Here is a 20414-nt window from a genome sequence, read left to right as displayed (position 1 = left end):
TTTTGAACATTGAGAAGATAATTTAACCTCGTGTTTTAATGGCAGAGTAATGGAGAGAGGATCAAAGGGAGGCCATCTGGGATAAAGGTCACCTAATAGGAGCTAGTGTAGCTTGTACAGTATGATGAGGTCTGCTCAGGGCTGTGGAAGTGAAGATGAGCGGTCTGCCAGCAGCAAACACATCAGCCTTCCACTGGGTTTGGAGAGGGCCACTCATGGCAGGTGTATAGGGTTGGAGAACAGGGGATCAGGAATGCAGTCATTTAAAGGAAATGTGTGGGAGATACACTGAGAAGAAGCAGCAGAAGGCTGTGTGCTAGGAGCTGAAAGGAGCCTATCAGAAGAAAGAGAGTTATATACTTATGTAGCTAACTGAGCAGGTCAAAAAGCCAGACAAGTTCAGCTGCTGACAATTACCCTGGATTTGATAATATGAAAGAATTCTCTGCGTATGCTATTTATTCTCACTGCACCATAGGGAGTTAAAGTGATCATGTGAAAACTCACAGTGTGCTCCAGTGTTGGGTGATGCATGTAGTAGTCTAAGAGAGAGACATTTAGAAATGCTTGTGCTAGCCCAAAAAGTGTGTAGAGTTGGCATTAGTAGTACAGAGCAAGAGGGAATGTTCAGAATGAGTGACACAATCAGAGAAAGATTGAGAGAACGGGTCAGATAGGATGTGCCACCTCTCATGAGAGCAGCACAAGAGAGAGGAGCTATTGAAGAGCAGCATAGGGAGAGTCAGCTGGGAGTCAGTATAGTGAGTGCAGTGCAGTGGAGTTGAGTTCATTCGTGAGTTCATGCAGGTCAGCGCAGGTCAGCAGAGGCAGCTGAAGCCAGAGAATAAGAAGGATTCAGAAGATTAGAACAAACTGACAGAGTTATTAGTTTGAGGCCAAGCAGAGCAATTCAGTGATCAGCTGAGAGAAGCTAGATTGAACCAGTCAGCTTGGAGAGGACTTTGAGCCGGAACAGAAGAGTTGAACCAGCCAGAGTTCAGGAAGAACTAAAGAGCTGAAAGCTGAGAGCTCATTCAGCAGTAATCTCAGAGGCTGGAACATTCTGGGTCTAGATTAGATTGTCTAGAGGCTAGAAGCTTGCAGGCCTTGGCCTAGGGATAGTGCAGAGAAAGAAACACTAAGGGCTCAGCCCATGCTGTGTGTTCATACAGATTGAGTACAGCTCTCATCTCATCCCTTATCTAAAGAAATAAAAGTTTCTCTTATCTGAAGAAATAAAAGTTACTTTTACATGTGAGATAGCTCAGTGGGTAAAGGCGCTTACCACCATGGCTACGCATTGAGCTGAGTTCTATCTTGGAGACCCACCTGGTGGAAGGAAAGAACCAACTTGTACAACATGTCCTCTGACCTTTACTATGGCACAGAAGCAGCCATGTGTGTATATACACATACCCACACATAAACATGTCCTCTGACCTTTACTATGGCACAGAAGCAGCCACATGTGTATACATATACCCACCATAAACAGATACATATATCCACATTCAAAACTAATATTAAAAACACTGATACAAAAACCCTCTTGGATACTACAATCAGTGGTCTGCTTTTAGAAAATTCCTATAGATGTGAAATATAATTTTCCACGTGGTAGTCATTAAGGAAGACATTTAATAGTCTAAAAATGATGGTATTTCCGGTTTATATTAACTATGCATAGAACTTATCGTGTAGAACAGTATAACTTCTTTCAAGACATTCAGAGATAACTCTGGTGTCAAAGACCAAGTGCTCTACACACTCACTGGGTATGGGTTCTAGCTCATGGAATGGGCCTTAATTCAAGTCAGATATTGGTTGGCTACCCCCGCAAGCTTTGTGCCATCATTATCTAATCATATCTTGAAGACAGGTCACCACTGTAGATAAAAGGGTTGTAGCTGGGTTGGTGTTTACATTTCTCCTATAGTGGTGTACAGAGTATTTTCTTGTACCAAGAAAGCTAGCCAGTAGGAATGAAGCTCTCTGTGGGTAGCAGCTTGACTTCTCCACGTTCAGGGAGTTGTGTAGATGTTGTCTTCAGCAATGGGGCCTTGCTGTCAGTTTGTGAAGAGCAACTTAGACCTTTAGCATCAGTCCAAATTCTTGAGAGGTTCCCATGAGACCCTTGGCCAACAACAGAATTAGGTGTAACCCAATTCTTGTACTGGAAGCTTCATTTGGTACCAAGAAATGTTCAGTTTGGGCTCTGTCTCCCCGTCTGTTCGCAGTTTTATTTACCTCACCGTCGTTTGTATATATGTGCTAGGAAGCTGCTATTGTATTAGGCTTCCAAACTACCATTTAAATGACCCTTGAGTTTAGCTGTCTGTCTCCACATCCCCTAGCTTGATAGCCTGCCATTTCATTTTTCTTGTATGTCTTTAACCCTCTTCTGGAAGAGGTCACATTTAAGAGGAGACACTGGAAGCAGGCCTTTATATCCAATGACAACTTTAGGCTGTGTTTCTAGTTTCAGGGACTTTCTCTGGAAAGATATTAGAAGATTTTTGCATGGAAACAGGGCTAGATCTCTAAAACTTAATTATTAAAATTTATATAAAGCAAATAAAGGTGCATTTAAATCTAAATGTGCTGAAGTATGAGGTCCCCAAGCTGTTCCACAGACAGGTGGTTGGCAGTGCCTGTCACAAGACCCCACGTCCTGTCTGCTCAGAATCTGACACTCAGCTCTTCTGGTGTTTTAGTTGCCTTACTCATTTCCTTCATTTGCCTTCCATAGGAGATCGGGTTGGCATATGTAAACCACCTGGTGGAGAGAGGCGAGTACGACATGGCCGCACGGTAATAATGACTTCTTCAAGTTATCTATGGCTGATGATAGTAACAGAAATAAGTGGGATTTTGTTTTTGTTTTTGTTTTACAATTGACTTTTTTCATATTTTTCTAAAAGATATAAAAAGGTTTGGTGTAAGACACAAGCCTCCTGCATAGAATTAAAGGACTGTGCATATTACCAGGAGTGTCACCTTGTACCATAAAACTCCAGTCCAATTCCCACAGCACAGCCTACAGTGGGTAGGCACATAGACTTGCCCACAGCTCTTCAAGTAAACACTCTGTGTGCCCTCCAGTTTCTCGGGACAATTGTATTACACATTCCTTTGGAAAAAATCCGTAGCAAAGTACAATCTGCATACAGTTCAAGGACAGTGGTTTTTCACAGAAATGTAGCATTTAAATGACAGTGATAAAGCCTGTAAGATGCCATCATGCCTGTCTTCAGTGTCCTGAGATTGTTTGAGACTCGGTCCTTCAAATAATGTAGTAGGCTGGGAGTCTGCTTTTCTAAGTCTGTTTTTTATCTACTGTTTTGTTTTGTTTTGTTTTGTTTTGTTTTGTTTTTTAGACAAAACTCTTGCAAATTTTTGTTTTGTCAGCTCTAAAAACATATATACAAGTAACATTATATGAACTTACCAGGATATATTTACAAATATGTATGCAAATAAAAATATTGATATGTATGTATACAGTAACGATGAGTGAAAAACAAGCCAGGAATTTGAAGCAGAGTGGTGTAGAGCATATAGGAGGAGTTAGAGCAGAGGTTCTAAACCTGTGGGTCATGACCCCTTTGGGGATCACACATCAAATATCCTGCATAACATATATTTATATTATGATTCACAATAGCAAAGTTACAGTTATAAGGTAGCAATGAAATAATTTCTGGGGATAGAATTAAAATGGGAGCATGTAGAATGTCAAATAGTACCCAAGGATACAGATATTAAATGCACATACACCTGCATCCATGCCAGTAACACATATGTCACAGATATGTTCATATATATGTCCACATAGACACAGACACAGAAAACCCCATATACACAGAAACAGAGTTGCACATATAGGAACACACACTCAAATATGTATATACATACATGTATATGTATATATTATATAGAGAGATTACACAGAGATATAACTTATACACAGATATATATACAGAGACAGATATACACATAGATAACACACACAAATATAATAAAAAGGACAGAGACAGAATTGCACACACACACACACACACACACACACACACATACATATACACCATACATACCACAGCATAGAGAGATATACAAATACAGACACAAAACACTTGTATAGACAGATAACATACACAGACACACACAGAGAGACAGAGAGACACAGACAGAGAGAAAGACAGACAGACAGACACACACATGGGGAGGGGGGGACCGACCCCAGGAAATAATACTCTGCTGTAAATGCTGAAATTCAAAAGCACAGCATTCACTCTCACTTAGCCTTCACTTTATGATTCAACATCGCAGGGTGAAGGTCAAAATAAGAGGCCCGGTCAGCTTTATTTTTCATCTTGAAGATGTTTTTAGCATTATTTTTTGTTAAATTTTTTTTCATTTATTTTTTTTCTTTTATTGAGTATATTTCTATTTCCATTTCAAATGTTAGCCCCTTTTTCAGTTTCCCCTCTGGAAATGCCCTATCCCATCCCACTCCCCCTCCCTCACCCACCCATCACCTCCCTTCCACCTCCCTGCCCTGGCATTCCCCCATACTGGGGCATTGGGGCTTCACAGGACCAAGGGTCTCTCCTCCCATTGATGTGCAACAAGGCCATTCTCTGCTACATATGCAGCTGGAGCCATGGGTCCCTCCATGTGTACTCTTTGGTTTGTGGTTTAGTCGCTGGGAGCTCTGGGGAGTCTGGTTGGTTGATACTGTTGTTCTTCCTGTGGGGTTGCAAATCCCCTCAGCTCCTTCAGTCATTTCTCTAACTCCTCCCCTGGGGTCCCTGTGCTCAGTCCAATGGTTGGCTGTGAGCCTCCAGCTCTGTATTTCTCAGGCTCTTGCAGAGCCTCTCAGGAGACAGCTCTATCAGGCTCCTGAAGTAATGCACTTCTTGGCATCAGCAATAGTGTCTGGGTTTGGTGTCTGCATTTGGGATGGTTCCCCAGGTGGGGCAGTCTCTGGATGGCCTTTCCTTCAGTCTCTGCTCTACACTTTGTCTCTGTATTTCTTCCTGTATTTTGTTCCATTTTCTAAGAAGAACTGAAGCATCCACACTTTGACCTTCCTTCTTCTTGAGCTTCATGTAGTCTGTGAATTGTATCCTGTATATTCTGAGCTTTGGGCTAATATCCACTTAGCAGTAAGTGTATATCGTGTTCTTTTGTGATTGGGTTACCTCACTCAGGATGATTTTTTTTTCTAGTTCCATCCCATTTGCCTAAGAATTTCATGAAGTCATTGTTTTGGATAGCTGAATAATATTCCATTGTGTAGATGTACCACATTTTCTGTATCCATTCCTTTGTTGAAGGGCATCTGGGTTCTTTCCGGCTTCTGGCTATTATATATAAGGCTGCTAAGTCAGCCTTAATTGTTAATTTTATTAACTTGACAAAAGCAATGACGAATCCACCTTTAAATTGGGTGGCTTTATAGACATATATTTAGGTGACAGGTTGCCACAATAAAAGCAGGTGTTAAGTTGATTAAACCTGGATTGACTCTCAGGATCCACTGCAAACAGCTCCTCATGCTTGACATGCAGGCAGAGAACCTGTAAAAGATGCTGCAGTATGAGAAGGGGTGGGGCCTGCTCAGGAAGCTGCTAGACAGTGCTGTAGGCTTGAACGCTGACACCAGACTGAAGTGTGTAATGGATGCAGGTCAGGAGGCGTGGGCTTCTGTTCTTCCTTGTCAGTCAGGGCTTTTAGATATGGTGGGTTCAGGGGGAAAATGAAAAAATAGATGCTTTGAGTCAATACTGTAAAAAATCAATATAATTTTCCATCCCAGGCTGTGCATTTTTATTGCTCTGCTTTTTTGTTTACTTTTGAGATAGTAGTTATTTAATTACAACATTTCTCTGCTCCATTTCTTCCCTCTCAACCAGTGGTTCTCAACCTTCATAATGCTGCAGCTTTTTAATGCAGTTTCTCATGTTGTGGTGGGCCCCAAAAAGTTGTAAACCATAAGGATTCATCCACTATTTAAAGCTGACCTGGCAGGAGCTGGCACTTGGGGTATAGTGAGTTTCCCCACACAAAGTTCAAATCAGCAGTGCTTTCTAAATAAATAGGAAAGTCAGGGGAAAGCCCAGTCTTCTAAAAGAGGCCTATTTTTCTATAGTTATGATGTATAGCTTTCATGATTTCCATCAACTCCATGCATAGTCAGATGAGTAATGGCGACACCTCCCTATGCATTGACACTAAAACTGGAGCTCTGTCAGAGCTCTAGGAAGAGGTTTGCCTGCATTGCTGGGGAAATCTCTATTTACTCTATCTCTGTGTTGTCATGTACATCTTATTTCTTCCTGCAATGTTTTTGCTGTCAGAAAATGCCAGAAAATTCTTGGGAAAAATGCATCCCTCTGGGAATACGAAGTTTACAAATTTAAAGAAATTGGACAGCTTAAAGTAAGTTATTTTTACTAACCTTTAAGTTTTGCACTACAGTTTATTAAAATGGGAATAAAATTGAGACAAAGCAATTCGTGGTTGGGAAGTATGTGTTATATTGAAAGAAGAATTAAGCTTTATGTTTTATTTGTATCGAATGTGTACATGTCCATATGTGTGATTCGGGTGCTGTGTTTAGGCATGTTCTTGGGGAGCAGTTGTAATTTCATTTAGTAGACTTTACAGCATAACACTTTTTAAATTTACTCAAAAATAATAATAATTATTATTATTATTATTATTCCTCCTCCTCCTCTTCCTCCTCCTCTTCCTCCTCCTTCTTCTTCTTCTTCTTCTTCTTCTTCTTCTTCTTCTTCTTCTTCTTCTCTCTCTCTCTCTCTCTCTCTCTCTCTCTCTCTCACTTTATTAATCTTTACACCTAGCCGGCACAGCATACATACTATTCAGCCATTCTTTATTTGTTTGAATTTAAAAAATTTGTTTAAATTTTCATCATCTGTGAACCTTTTGTACACTCTATTGAAATTAAGAATATACTATTAAAATTTATATCAATTTTTAAAAGTTAAATTATAAAGAAATGGGTTTCAATGGGTGGCAGTGTAACACAAGGATAGTGTTACACATGCTGGTGGCATTTTCACACACTGGTGACAGTGTCATACTCTGGTGGCATTGTCACATACCAGTAGCATGCTTGCTTCATAAGATAGTTGACCTTCAAAGTATTAATTGATGTGTTATACCAAATATAAGGAAAGTTAAAAGTAATAGTCTTCTAATTATTGGGTTTTCATGAACTAATTAAGAAGAAAAGAATAAAGATTAATGCAATCACTTTTGTACTATTGATTCCTACACACACACACACACACACACACACACACACACACACACACACACACACTTTCAAAACTATTTTGTAGCTTCCTGTTAGGTAACAGAGTTGTGTGAATCCTTTCTTCATGTTCCAAAGTATCCTTATATGTAAAATTTTCAAGGTTAAAACTATGCTGTTAGGTTGTCTGCATGTTTGGGATACAGTTGTCTTGTCATTCCTGAAAGGACTTTTCTTCCCCCTTAGGCAATTAGTCCCTATTTACCTCGAGGGGACCCCGTTCTGAAACCACTCATCTATGAAATGATTTTGCACGAATTTCTGGAAAGTGATTATGAGGTAAGAAATTCTCCCACGAATAAGGCTTGGTCTCAGTGTATGTTACAAAATCTAGAAATTTGACTTTTTTATGCTTTCACATTGGTGTCATATGGATTTCATATGAAAGTGATTTAAATTATATCACCCAAATTATCCTACTAATTCTTGTCCTATCAGAAACCTGACTGGCTGAAGAAAGGCAGCCTGGCTCGACTGTCGGGCTTGGAGACCTTCTCCTGCGTGTTGTGTCATGTCTGCCTCATTAGTTCCACTGAGAAAAAAAATAATTTTCATTGTCATTAAACTATAGAAATAGTTTAAGTATTCTTTTACATTTTTCTCATTTTATGGTTTAATTTTAAATGAGTGGTCAATCACATAATGAATCAAATAGCAGCATTTTGTAAGAACTCCCCATGAAAATTTTTGTTTTGTACAAACACTAAAGATCAGGTTGCAATAAAACAAAAGGAAATGGAAGAACCCTAAGCCCAGTAGTGCACACTTATAATCCCAGCTACTCAGGAAGCTGAGGCAGGAGAATGTGAGTTTGAGTCAACCTAGCCTCACCTGTCCTCAGGAGTGGTGAACCACTTCTTTGAAGTCCCAACTTTTCCACTTTCTTTTCTTCCATTTTGCTAGTCAGAAAGTTCTCTAAACCTTGGCATGTCACACATTTATGGAAAGTCCATTGCATAGGCGTGATGGCTAGTAGAGAGAACGGAAAACCCGGAGTGGCCTAGTGTGGTTACTTAGCATCCTTCCTTCATGGGCAAGGGGCTGGAACCTCTAGAAGTGCTCTTATAACCTACGAAGCCTTTACGCCTGCACTGGGGAATGGATAAAGAGCAAGAGAGGGTGAGTTAAAACCCAGCTGTGAATATCACAGTATCACACTATGAAGAGTGTTCTTTTTCTGCTGTTCTTCTCTGCTTAGGGCTTTGCCACATTGATCAGAGAATGGCCTGGAGATCTGTATAACAATTCTGTGATAGTTCAAGCAGTTCGAGACCACCTGAAGAAGGACAGTCAGAACAAGACTTTATTGAAAACACTGGCAGAATTGTGAGTATATTTTAGTTCTTGATATCTCAGAATGGTGGCAAGGCCTTTTCATTTTCCTGTATCTATTCTTAATTGGAATTCTTTTTCTAAGTCTCAGTGAGTAACTAGACGATGAATATTTGAAGCTACATTATAATGTGATCTACTTGCCAGAGGAATGGAGTGGTATGGATGGTCCTGGTGAGGAGACGGATAGTACCAGGCTCCATCAGGCTCTCCCAGTGAGCCAGGTTCTGGATTCTGTTATTCTTAAATCTGCAAGTCTGTTGCTTTTTCTGAACCAGAATCTTTATCTGTAAAGTTACAGGTTACACTTTGTTATAAGGATACTTTCAGACTTGAAAGTTGGGGCTCAGCAAGTGATGTTTGGTGAATACTTTTTCTTTTGGAGGCACTGCCATCTGGCTTTGTGCCATATGTCTGAAACACAACGATAAGCTATACCCTCGAGGAGCCTCAGTTTAGGGCAACAGATGGCGGACCACAGACCAGGAGGTCCTGCAGCATGCCTTCCTCAGGACCCACAACCTCACACTTCCCTCACTGATCACTTCTGTCAGAGTTAGGGAAAAGGATGCAACGATGAGAAAAGGACACATGGGACTTGGCCCGGGGGAGTCATGATTGTGTGGCATCCTAATGGAGAAAACTCTGTTTTCTATCAGAAGCTTCTTCTGGTGCCACTAGATTCTTTAACACTGTTAGTATGAACAGCAGGGTAATTTCTGGTCAAATGGCTTTCCTCACCTATATGAGGGACTTAGTGTGAAAATATTGTTTCAGTGGAAAAATATGTTTCAGCTTTATACAACACCCCTACAAATGAGCTTCTGAAATGTGACGCATTGGTCAGGAGAACACTGTGTACAGGAATTGAGACCAATTCCTCTATTGATTAAGAGGAATTGAGACCAGTTCCTCTATTGATTAAGAGGAATTGAGACCAGTTCCTCTATTGATTAAGAAGAGCTTTTCCTTCATTCTGGACCACAGTTTCGTGTCTATAATATGGATTTATATAAAACGTGGAGACTGAGGCTGAAAGAAAAAAAAAACACTTATTTGAATATTATACATTTTTGCAAATTTGGTGAGAAGAAAGGCAGGCTTCTGAAAAGAGTACCAGGAGACCATGAATTTTAAATCTTAGCAAACACTTGCCAGAGTAAACTCTTCTCTTTGAAAACTATTTTAGCTTTTACAATTATGAAACATAATCTCTGTACATTTAAATTATAACCACTAATAAGTATTAATTTTTTTACCAGGTATACCTATGACAAAAATTATGGCAATGCTCTGGAAATATACTTAACGTTAAGACATAAAGATGTTTTCCAACTGATACACAAGCATAATCTTTTCAGCTCCATCAAGGATAAAATTGTTTTATTAATGGACTTTGATTCAGAGGTAATGTTTTTCTTATTACTGTGTATTAACTGTTCAAACGTATAATCAGCGGCTACCTGTCCAAGGGAGTCACATACTTGACCATGTGCTGGCTGTGCTTAGAGCCCTCTGACATACCATCCACATTATTTTAGTAGGTGACATTCTGAAGGCCTTTCTTTGTATAGTTATTGAGAAAGCCATTATAGCTTAATATCAGGCACTTTTCTTGTGGTAGTGGTGGGACAGAGTGGGAGATTAAGCCCAGGGCCTTGTATATAGTAAGCACAGGTTCTTCCATTGAGCTGTGCCCCAATACCAGTATAGTGCTTTATCAAAAGTATTTGAACTTTAAAAACAAAAGCAATCCATATAATTCATAAGCAAGAAAAATAACCTTTACTTTGGTTTATTGCACTGTTTTAATCTTTGTCTCAACATGAAAATTTAAATGAATTTCTGTTCAGAGTCTAAACTTTATACCCTGTCCCAGTGTGATTTTTGTGGTGATAAAACCATGCTTAAAAGGCACTTGGAAGGAAAAGGTTGACTTGGTTTATTATACTCTGCCCCTGTCCATTGAGGGAAGCCAAGGCAGGAACTCAAAGTCTGAATCTGGAGTCAAAAGCTGAAGCAGAAACCATGTTGCTTACTGCCTTGATCTTCCCAGTTTGCTCAGTTAACTTTCTTATATACTCTACACAGAGATTTCCCAAAATGACACTCTCTCTCTCCCTCCCACCCCTCTCTTCCCCTCTCTTTCCCTCCCTCCCTACCCCTTTCTCATTCTCCCTCTCTCTCCATCTCACCCCCCCTCTCTCTTTCTCTCCCTTTCATCTCTGCCTCTGCCTGTCCCAGTCATTGTAAAAATGAATCTAATTTAAAGTACTAACACAAATCTTTTATTTGGAAAATAAATTATAAAGTATTCTGCAAGCTCCAGAAGGATGAGCACATTTCTACAAGGAGCTCAGAGATGCTTCTGGTCAGTCAGGACTATTGGCCTATAGAGAATCATGCAGCCCAGGCCGTTCAGAAGCATGGTGTGTGTGTGTGTGTGTGTGTGTGTGTGTGTGTGTGTGTGTGTGTGTGTGTGTGTGTGTGTGTGGTGGTGGTGGAGGGCTCTGACTATAAGGAGTAGAAGGAAGCATATTATTGAAGAAGGAAAGGAAATAGCAGGTCAGGGATAGGCATGCTTTCCTGTATCTCCAAAAATTGAAGAGAATTATGGAAAGGTAGCAGAGGATCACAGTGTTTCAAGAAGTGTGGGATGCTAAGCCACCAGAACACCTACATACTTTCAGCTAGAGCACTGAACAAAGCTATAGGGGACAGGGGAGTTCTCCCTCACACTCTTATCAAGTCTGCGATGGACAGAGTGAAGGAAGCCTCCAGAAGCAAAGAGAGCAAAACAAAGTCAAATAAGGTTTATGAAACAGACAGTAGGAAACTACTACTTGGGGCAAAGAACAAGCGAATCCTAGGAGAAACTAGTCAGGGCACAGGGTGAGAAAGAGCGGCAGTAAATGAAAGATGTCTTAACTACCCCTGTAACCCCCACAGCCTGCCCAGTACCCACCAGGACATTTGAGTCACAGCACAGCAGATTGATGGGAACTCTTTACATAGGTGACCTGAACTGTGACAGAGGAGAGCAAACCTCCTCAAGCTAAATCCAAAGACCGACAAATTAACAGCCTGAATACTGGTAAGGCAGGCAAATCTGTCCAGCAAAACAGCAGATGAAGTTATAGGATTGGCCATATTAGGGCTGTAGACATGAAATCCTTCAGGGGAAGCATGGCCATCCCAAACACACTAAATAGTGGGAGAGGAGGATGCAGATATATTCTTCAACCAGGAGACTCCTGAAGACAGAACTCTGATACTTGTGCAGAACTTCAACCAAGTTGTCTCTCTGAACTCCACTGAGAACCAGTACACCAGTCTGTCTGGTGTAACAGATTTGATCTGCAGCTATAGTACAAATACCAAGGCTTCCATCACCAGGATTTCTCCATAAGACAGGCCAGATCTCATATCACCCAGCAAGGAGGAGATGCTAATACTGGAATACTTCTCAACTTACCTCTATGTCACTGAGCTTTTTTCCTTTATGAAATATCACTCATGTAAATATCATAACTGTTTTCTCTTCATATCACACAGGTAGATGTTGTGATCATTCCTGCTATTTCTGCACCTATTCTGTGTTCTCATGACTGTTTCTCCTACCTGGGCCCCACATATTTTCCATATCACTCATACCTCATTTTCTCACTGTTTTACCCCTCATGCATTTTCCTGTTACTTCTTAACCATTAGTTTCTATAGCTTTTTTTATTGCTTTAATGATTTTTAAATTCTCCTTTCCATTACAGTATCCCAACTGCCTCTTCCTATTTATTTTTTCTTTCTTTGTTTTTTATTTATCAGATTTGAACTTTTGTTTCTTTTTGTTTTGTTATTGTCTTAGTTTGGTACTGTTGTGTTTTTCAGGATCTCACTAATGTACCCTGGACTGGCCTAGAACTCACTGTGTCAGCCAGGCTAGACAACCATGTGCATCTGCCTTCTGAGTGCTGGAATTAAGGCATGTCCCACCAGGCCTAGCCTTCTGTCTGTTCTTTATTATTTCAATTCTAATCCCCAGTCTTATTCATCTTATTTTTATTCCATATCAACCTTTTTTAGTATATTAGTGCACATAATATTCATGCCCATTTATTTCCCCCAAAGTTATCATCAAATTTATGAATCATAACAAAAGGAGAACTTCAAGTTATAGTAGTTGTTTTTATAATCCTGGAGGAAATTTCTCAAATCCAGAGAAAGAGATGGCTATCCAAATACAGGAGGCATTAGGATGCCAAACACACAACTGCAGAAGAAAGCTCCTCATATCAAACCGAGGTGGAAGGGGCACTTGTCCTTTTCACTATTACTACGTTTGCATGGCAGACCCGGCTGCCTACTGTGGTTGCTTCTTCAGTTAGTACTGAGCGTGTGGAGCAGTATTAGAGGCTGCCTCGTGTTCAGAGCATGTGGAGAGAGGCCGGAACTCCTGAGGTTATATCCAGTTTAAGAGTAAGTGATGGCGCTACAAGCTAGTTCCACATGAGTGTTCCATGTACTTCCCCTGAAAGAACATGTTGATTAAAAAGAAGTAACTCCAACCCTACGTGTATACATCCAGGACAGTTACACAAGAAATGTGAAGACCAAAACAAGGAATTCAAAACAAAGAAGCAGCAAACTTCTGGTTGAACTGGGCAAGGATACAAATTAACAGTTGAATGAAGTAGAAAATAAACGCAGGCTATTGGAGGAGAAATTCATTAAAGAGCTAGAAATACTGAAAATCTCAAAATGAAATTTGGAAATAAAATTACTCAGTGGGAAGGCTCACCAACATAGATCAAGTAGATAACAGATTTGGGTCTGGAAAGTAAGTTAGAAGAACTAGAGCGTCCACACAAAAACAAGGAAAAAGAATACTTTTTGAACAGAACAGGTGAGATCTATGGGACACCATTAAATGACCAAAATCATAAATATGACAAGAAGTAATGTCAGGCTGAATGTAGACATAATTTATTAGTCATGCATAACATTTTCATAGTCATGGCCATGTAGATACCAAAATTAATTAAAATGCTAAGCCAGTAAGACTAGAAGAGATTTTTCCACATCGTATTATATGTTAGATAATAAATGCTAATGTACAAGAAATAAATAATGTTTAGATGCTGCACAATAAAATGAATCAGGTACAAAGGCAGACCATGAGCATGACAACGCGACACTCTTTAAGATGAAGATACATGTAGCCCAAGCTAGGAAAAGTGTAAGAACTCACGAAGCTATCATGAACATTGAAAGAGAAAGGATGCTTTTCCATGACAAAGACAAACTAACGGGATTCATGAGCACCAAGTCCACATTGCTGAGAATTCTTGAGAGAAATGTACACATTGAAGAGAAAGGTAAACACACCCTGAGTACGCAAGAGAGAACAAAGCATACTACAGTAGCAGATGCACAAGTGTGATTCCCCCAAGTTCCAGACATTTCAAAACAACCATATTACAGCCACTGATACACACTTTCCAGCAGTGACTCAGTATTGGTGGCTGTAACTCTCCAGTCAAAAGACACAGACTAGTACCGCAGAGATGGCTCAGCAGGTACCTGACAGCCTAAGTCACCTGCATCCTGTGCACCCACATGGTGGAAGGAGAGATCCGATTCTTAAAGGTTATCCTCTGACCTCCATACTTGGAAACAGAATTAATAAACAACTATGTTTTGATGACACAAATTAGAACATTGGATTAAAACAGTACCTTGTCTGCAGAAATTCTATCTCAGGTACAAAGACCTCCCTCTTCTCTTCCTTTCTTCCTTCCCTCCCTCTTTTCTTCAATTCTTTCCTTCCTTCCTTATGTTGCTTTTGTCAGGCACTTTGTCACAAGAAGGGTAATTAGTATAATCACCCCAATCAATGTAGAGCGTCAATGCAACCCCATCAAAATTCCATTGCCATTCTTTACAGAACTAGGAAAAAAATCCTAATATCTGAAGTAAATGTAAAGAAAAGAACAATGTTTAGGAAACCACCATAGACAATAAACTTACCCTAGAGTGTCATAGTGACAAAACCTTGACCATTCTGGTACCAAACCAGATCTGTGGACCAGTGCAATGGAATAAAGCCACAGAATTGGCACCAGGTTTTCAACAAAGATGCCATGTACATTCATTGGAAGAGAGCCTCTTCAACCAGTGGTGAGGGAAACTGGACATGTACAGAAGAAGGTAGATGTGATCCCCACCCTCACCTCTCACCCTATGCAAAAGGTAGTTCAACCTGAGTCCAAGTAAAACTGGAAAATGAAAATGGAGATTGATAAAGGAAAGCACAAGGTGAATGTTTGAAGATTTAGCATAGGGAAGACATTCTGAAAAGGATCTTTTGTTCTAGTCGGTTCTCTCCTAACTTTATATGGATTCCATTGATTGAGCTCAGGAAATCAGGACCTTATAGCCTCTATCCCTAAGTCATCTTGATAGCCCAGCAGCAGTTTGATCAGAATGACAATGTATTAACTTTATGTTGCAAGGGCTGTGCACTAAAGCCTATGTCCCTAAATCCTATGGTATTGCTTTTCAATAACAAGTAATTAGGGAGCAAGCTGCAGCCTTCAATTTTACCACTAAATCAGACCTTCTTGAAGGGGCAGGAGGTGGGGGAAAACAGTCATTGTAGAACTAAAAAGGGGACATTGTAGAACTAAAAGGGACTCAATAGTCCAGAAAATAAAACTGAAAATTAACAAACAGGATTGCATAAAATTAAAAGGTTTCTGCATAGCAAAGGAAATGAGTCAGAAGAAGATGACCTACAGATAGAATATATAATATATAGAATATATAAATCTGGTAGAATATATAATGAATTTAAAAAGCAGATACTAAGGAAGCAAACTGTCCTACTAACAGGATAAACAGACAAAACAGATGTACAAATGGCCAATATACATGAAATATAAGTTCATCTTTAGCCACCAAGTAATTCAAGTTAAAGTGTATAAAAATGCCCTCTCACCTCCGAGTGATAGTCGGGGTAGCTTTCCCTAAAACAGCAAGTAGCAGAAGCTCTTTGCAAGAGTGATCTAGTCTACTAGTGTGCAGTCAGCATGACGGGTCCTGCAAAGGTAAAAGCTAATGCGACCCAGCTGTCTCACTTGTGCTTCTTACGCCTGAAGGGCTCTGTGGGAAGTCTTTTGCTTCTTACAGCACTGTACACAGTGCTCACAGTAAGAGATTCTGTTTAGGTTTCTGTCAACATGTGAATGCATAAAGATGTGGTATACATGCACAGTGGGGTTTTATTTAGCCATAGAGAATAAAAGATCATGTTAAACAAAATACGACTCAGAAATGTGAATCATGTTTTCATTTTTGTGAATCTTAGATTTTATAAAGACATATAAAACTGTGTGTGTGTGTGCGCGCGCGCGTGCACATATGCATGTGAGAGAGAGAGAGAGAGAGAGAGAGAGAGAGAGAGAGAGAGAGAGATGAAAGTAGAATTAACACTGAGAGCATCTGATGTAGAGGTACACACCTTTAAGGCAAGTCCTTGAAGGCAGAGACAGGAGGGGTATCTGTGTTGAAGGCCAGCCTGGTCTATATATCTAATTTAAGGCAAGTCAGGGCTACATAGTGAGACCCTGTCTCACAGAAACAGGAAGGAGGGAACCAAGGGACTAGGAAGACAGGAATTCAAGAGTAGCGGGGAGGGGGTCATATGGGGGGTGGAGGGGTGAATGTAGTCCAAGGTAATGGTGTGCTTGTAGGAACATCTTTATGAAGCCCATTACTCAGCAGAAATGCACTAATAGAAAGGATGAGATGCTCATATAAAATTTAGAGTGAATACTTAGTAAGGCACTTGTCACCAAGCCTGAAGACCTGAGTTTAATCCCTCGGATCCTTGTGGTAGAAGGATAGAACCTACTCCTCCAAGTTACCCCCAAGCTAACCACACATGCTCTGAGGCATACATTCAAAGAAACAAGTATCTGATTTAGAAGAGTTAATTATATTTTCATTATCCTTTTTCTCCTGTGTCTTGAAAGTCTAATTACCATATACACCAGTGGGAAAGAGATGGCTGGACTGAAAATCATTGCTATTTAAAGAATTTGAACCAAAGTTAAGGTATCATCGTTTTCTAGTTAGAAAAGATCTTTGGAATAATCAAACACCCTTATTTATAGAGAAAAATGACATTTGGAACAGACTTCAGTAGAGAAGAGTCAGCAAGATCTGGGTGTTCTGTCTAGTGGGCTGCTGTCCCACTACCTCTTATCGTAAACCTCTTATCATGATTTAGGAACACAATACATATTATAGAAAAGTCCACCAGTTTTATGTACTTGGAAATCAGGCATTTCACTTGTTTTCCTGGGGTTAACCTGCTCTCAGGCCAACCCTTGCTCACTTCTGTGATTGTGATAATGGGATATTTTCCAGAGCTACCAAGGATCACATGGAAACGTAAACATAACTGAGACATCAAGTGGCTAGAACATGTTGCCTATTTTGAATACATTAGAAATTATCACATTTGGTAAAAATTGAGCATCAGCAGTTTAACAACATACAAAGCACACAGACCTTGGATTAAGACACATTTGAATGTGCATTCCTCTACAAATAGCATTTTATATAAGGACCATTAATGAAGCTCGGTACCTCTTAAGTGTAAGAAATAAGGCCTCGACCTCTAACTGTGGTGGATTATGGACTGCAGTTTGTGTACTGTTCTTGTGTGGCAGACAAGTAACTATGGCTGTATTTATATTTCAGAAAGCTGTTGACATGCTTTTGGACAATGAAGATAAAATTTCAGTGAGTTTTTTCATATGTAATAGATCTGTTCTCTGTTGCTAATATCATACCATAGACTGCATGCTTGAGAGAAAAGAGGTTTACCTGGCTTACTGTCTGGTCCAAGGTCAAGAGGCTGTACTTGGTGATGGCCTTCTTGCTGGCAGAGTGAGCGATCATTGTGGGGTGTCACATATCAGGACATAGGATGAGCCTGTCTCTTATGAGAGTTCAGATATGCACCCTGAAAGAAAGAAGGCACATGCAAAATATCTGTGACCAGGCCTGCTCTTTTAGAACTATATGCTCTCAGACAGCCTAACCCACTCAGAATCCAGTTTGGTCCCTTTCTGTGATAATCAGTCACCTCCCACTAGCCCTTCCTCAGAAAGAGTCCCACTGCCTTTTAGTGATCACATTAGGAGTCAAGCAAGGACTCAAGTTTTGGTGGGAACATCCAAGCCATAGCATGTGTTACTAGATGAGTGTTTGCACTCCTGTGCCTACAATAAAGTGTCTCAGATGATTTGTAAATATGATTGTCTCCTCGTAACTTCTTTTTAATTTTTTTCTTTCCTCAGATTAAAAAAGTGGTAGAAGAATTAGAAGACAGGCCAGAGCTGCAGCATGTGGTGAGCGCTAGTCTCCTCTGCCCTTTTAACCCACCAGGAAGCAATGTCTGTGGGGGTGTCCATGCAGGGAATGTTTCTTAGAGGGCACTGCTCCGGTTGAAGCGTTGACCACAGACAGTATGCAGGTATTACTAGAATGGGACTCATGCTGTGACTCTGTGGTGATGAATTAGTCATAGCACAAGAGGTTAAAGTTTGATTTACAATTGAATTGGAACTTTTGAAAAAAGGTATGTTCTGTTTTGCTATTTTCTACCATTCTTTGCCTGAGAGTATCTTTTCTCTGTAGTTGCTATTAAATATAATCAGGTCACAAGTCCCAGCACAGCCCAGTAGAACAGTATAGATACCAAACCGTGGTATTCTGTGTCCAGGAACAGATATATAGCTTCTTCTCTCACCCACACTGTAGCTAAGCCTGACTTGTCTCTATAGGTTTAACTGTGTTATGAAGGCTGTTAGTCTGGATTCCTCAGAGGCTCCTTTGAATCCATGTAGCATGTCATCCAGGAAGTAAAGCAAGAGTAATGTCTTAGGTATTGCTGTGATCCAACACCATGACCAAAAACAACTCGTTGAGGAAATAGTTAATTCTTAGAACAACTCTCAGGTCCCAGTCCATCCCTGAAGGGAGTCAGGGCCAGAACTTGAGGCAGGAACTGGGAGGCAGGACCTGAAGTAGAAGCCATGGAGAGCACTGCCTTCCCCTCTCAATTTCCTCAGTCTGCATTCTTCTAAAGTTTAAGACTACATGCCCAGGGTTGGCAAGGGCCACAGTAGATGAAGCCCTTTAACACCAATCATTAATCAACAAAATAGCCTACAGATTTGTCTACAAATCCTATGGTGGTATTTTTTCCAATTAAAATTCCCTATTCCTAAATATGTCTAAGTTCATGACAAGTTAAAAAAACAACCAGCACAAGGAGATATTTTCTATATGCTTTAAAAACATAAGAAATGCTTGAGTGGCCATGGGGATTATCCCAGTAGGGATTATCTTTGCTCTGAAAGTATAATGTTCTATTTGAAAGTCAGCTTCTATGCTGAAGGCCCTGAGGATTCCTGGATGGGAATGTAAGTTGCATATATTATGGTTTTGTTTATTGTCAGGATTTAATGCAGATACTATTACCATGACCAAAAAACCCTCAAGATTACTTGCTTACCCAAGCAAGGCTCCAGTCTACTAGTCATCTTAAAATTTTGCTTGTTGAGCAATTTCTCACCTGCTTAAGCTCTAAACAGAGCTATGGGAAACATTACTCTGCATCAGTGTTACCAGGGAAAGGGTGGCAGATATGGCACTGAAATAGTCCTCTCTGCCACCTGGAAGTGTAATGTCTATATTACAGGTGACTGGTAAGCACCTCCTCAGGGAAAGCACCATGTTCTGGTCACGTCCAGACCCCACTGCAAGCAGCCTATTGGCAGTCCTCAAATGACCTCAGTGTGGCTGTTCCATGTCCCCTTCTTCACCCCCAGAGAAATGTGAACACCCCAAGGGATGACTCCTGTAATACACATGTAGGTCTTAGCGTGATCTATGGCAGCAAACTCACATCTTGAGGCAAACCAAAACTCTTTGTCTATTATGGTCTATTCACCTGGTTACAAATACTCATGGCCCGAGTGTGCTTTATGTGGTCAGTGTGATCGTGTCTTTGTCTGTCTTGTGGGTTATAGGCTTGTATTTGTATTTAACATTAACAATGAGTATCCATTTTGTGGTATTATGCAATTACTCGATCTTTTCAGTAAAAAGAAAGAAAAATATTCCCTTTGGAGTCCAACTGTTTGAAACAACTGTACTCTTTTCATTACTTGTTTTTGTTTTCTGGTACCATCAATATAGGTATAATTTAATTGCAAAAGGATCACATTAATTTTCTAAAACTGGATATATGGAGTATATAATGATTAATTTAGTTCCTTCTGTGGTTTTTAGAACACAGTTATGTTATGACCCTGTGCCTTTTCATGTAAAAGAAAATGACTTTTCAAAGACATTTTTATTTCATGTGTAAGAATGTGTGAGGTGCATGTATATAAGTTTACTGTGGGTTTGTTGGTGGAAATGGAGACCAGAAGAGGAAGTGACATCCCCTATAACTGGTGTTATAGACATGCAAAAGCTGCCATGTGGGTGTTCGGAACCCAACCTGCTCTTCTCCCAGTCTTCTGCATTACTACACTCTTAACCCTGAGCGACCTGCCAGACCCAAGAATAGAATTATTATCTTAGGCTGCTACCCAGACAGTTGATTTCTGGAGCAAGTAGATGATGATGTTAAGAATTACTGTCACTAATGCTTGTGTCA

At 40.2% G+C, this 20414-nt stretch overlaps 1 protein-coding gene across 2 annotated transcripts in view; it reads left to right on the top strand.

The window, feature by feature from the left end:
• Vps41 (VPS41 subunit of HOPS complex) overlaps positions 1-20414 on the top strand; it is a 164398-nt gene that overhangs the window by 123304 nt on the left and 20680 nt on the right. For both annotated transcript variants that reach the window (XM_039095720.2, NM_001399318.1), the window contains 7 exons: positions 2750-2811; positions 6363-6444; positions 7532-7624; positions 8544-8671; positions 9940-10084; positions 17441-17482; positions 18043-18093. In XM_039095720.2, coding sequence (XP_038951648.1) covers positions 2750-2811; positions 6363-6444; positions 7532-7624; positions 8544-8671; positions 9940-10084; positions 17441-17482; positions 18043-18093 — 603 coding nt within the window. The remainder of the gene's footprint in view (positions 1-2749; positions 2812-6362; positions 6445-7531; positions 7625-8543; positions 8672-9939; positions 10085-17440; positions 17483-18042; positions 18094-20414) is intronic.

The sequence above is a fragment of the Rattus norvegicus genome, chromosome 17, assembly GCF_036323735.1.
Source record: "Rattus norvegicus strain BN/NHsdMcwi chromosome 17, GRCr8, whole genome shotgun sequence".
NCBI classification, from domain to species: domain Eukaryota; kingdom Metazoa; phylum Chordata; class Mammalia; order Rodentia; family Muridae; genus Rattus; species Rattus norvegicus.
This window is presented reverse-complemented; position numbering and strand designations above follow the sequence as displayed.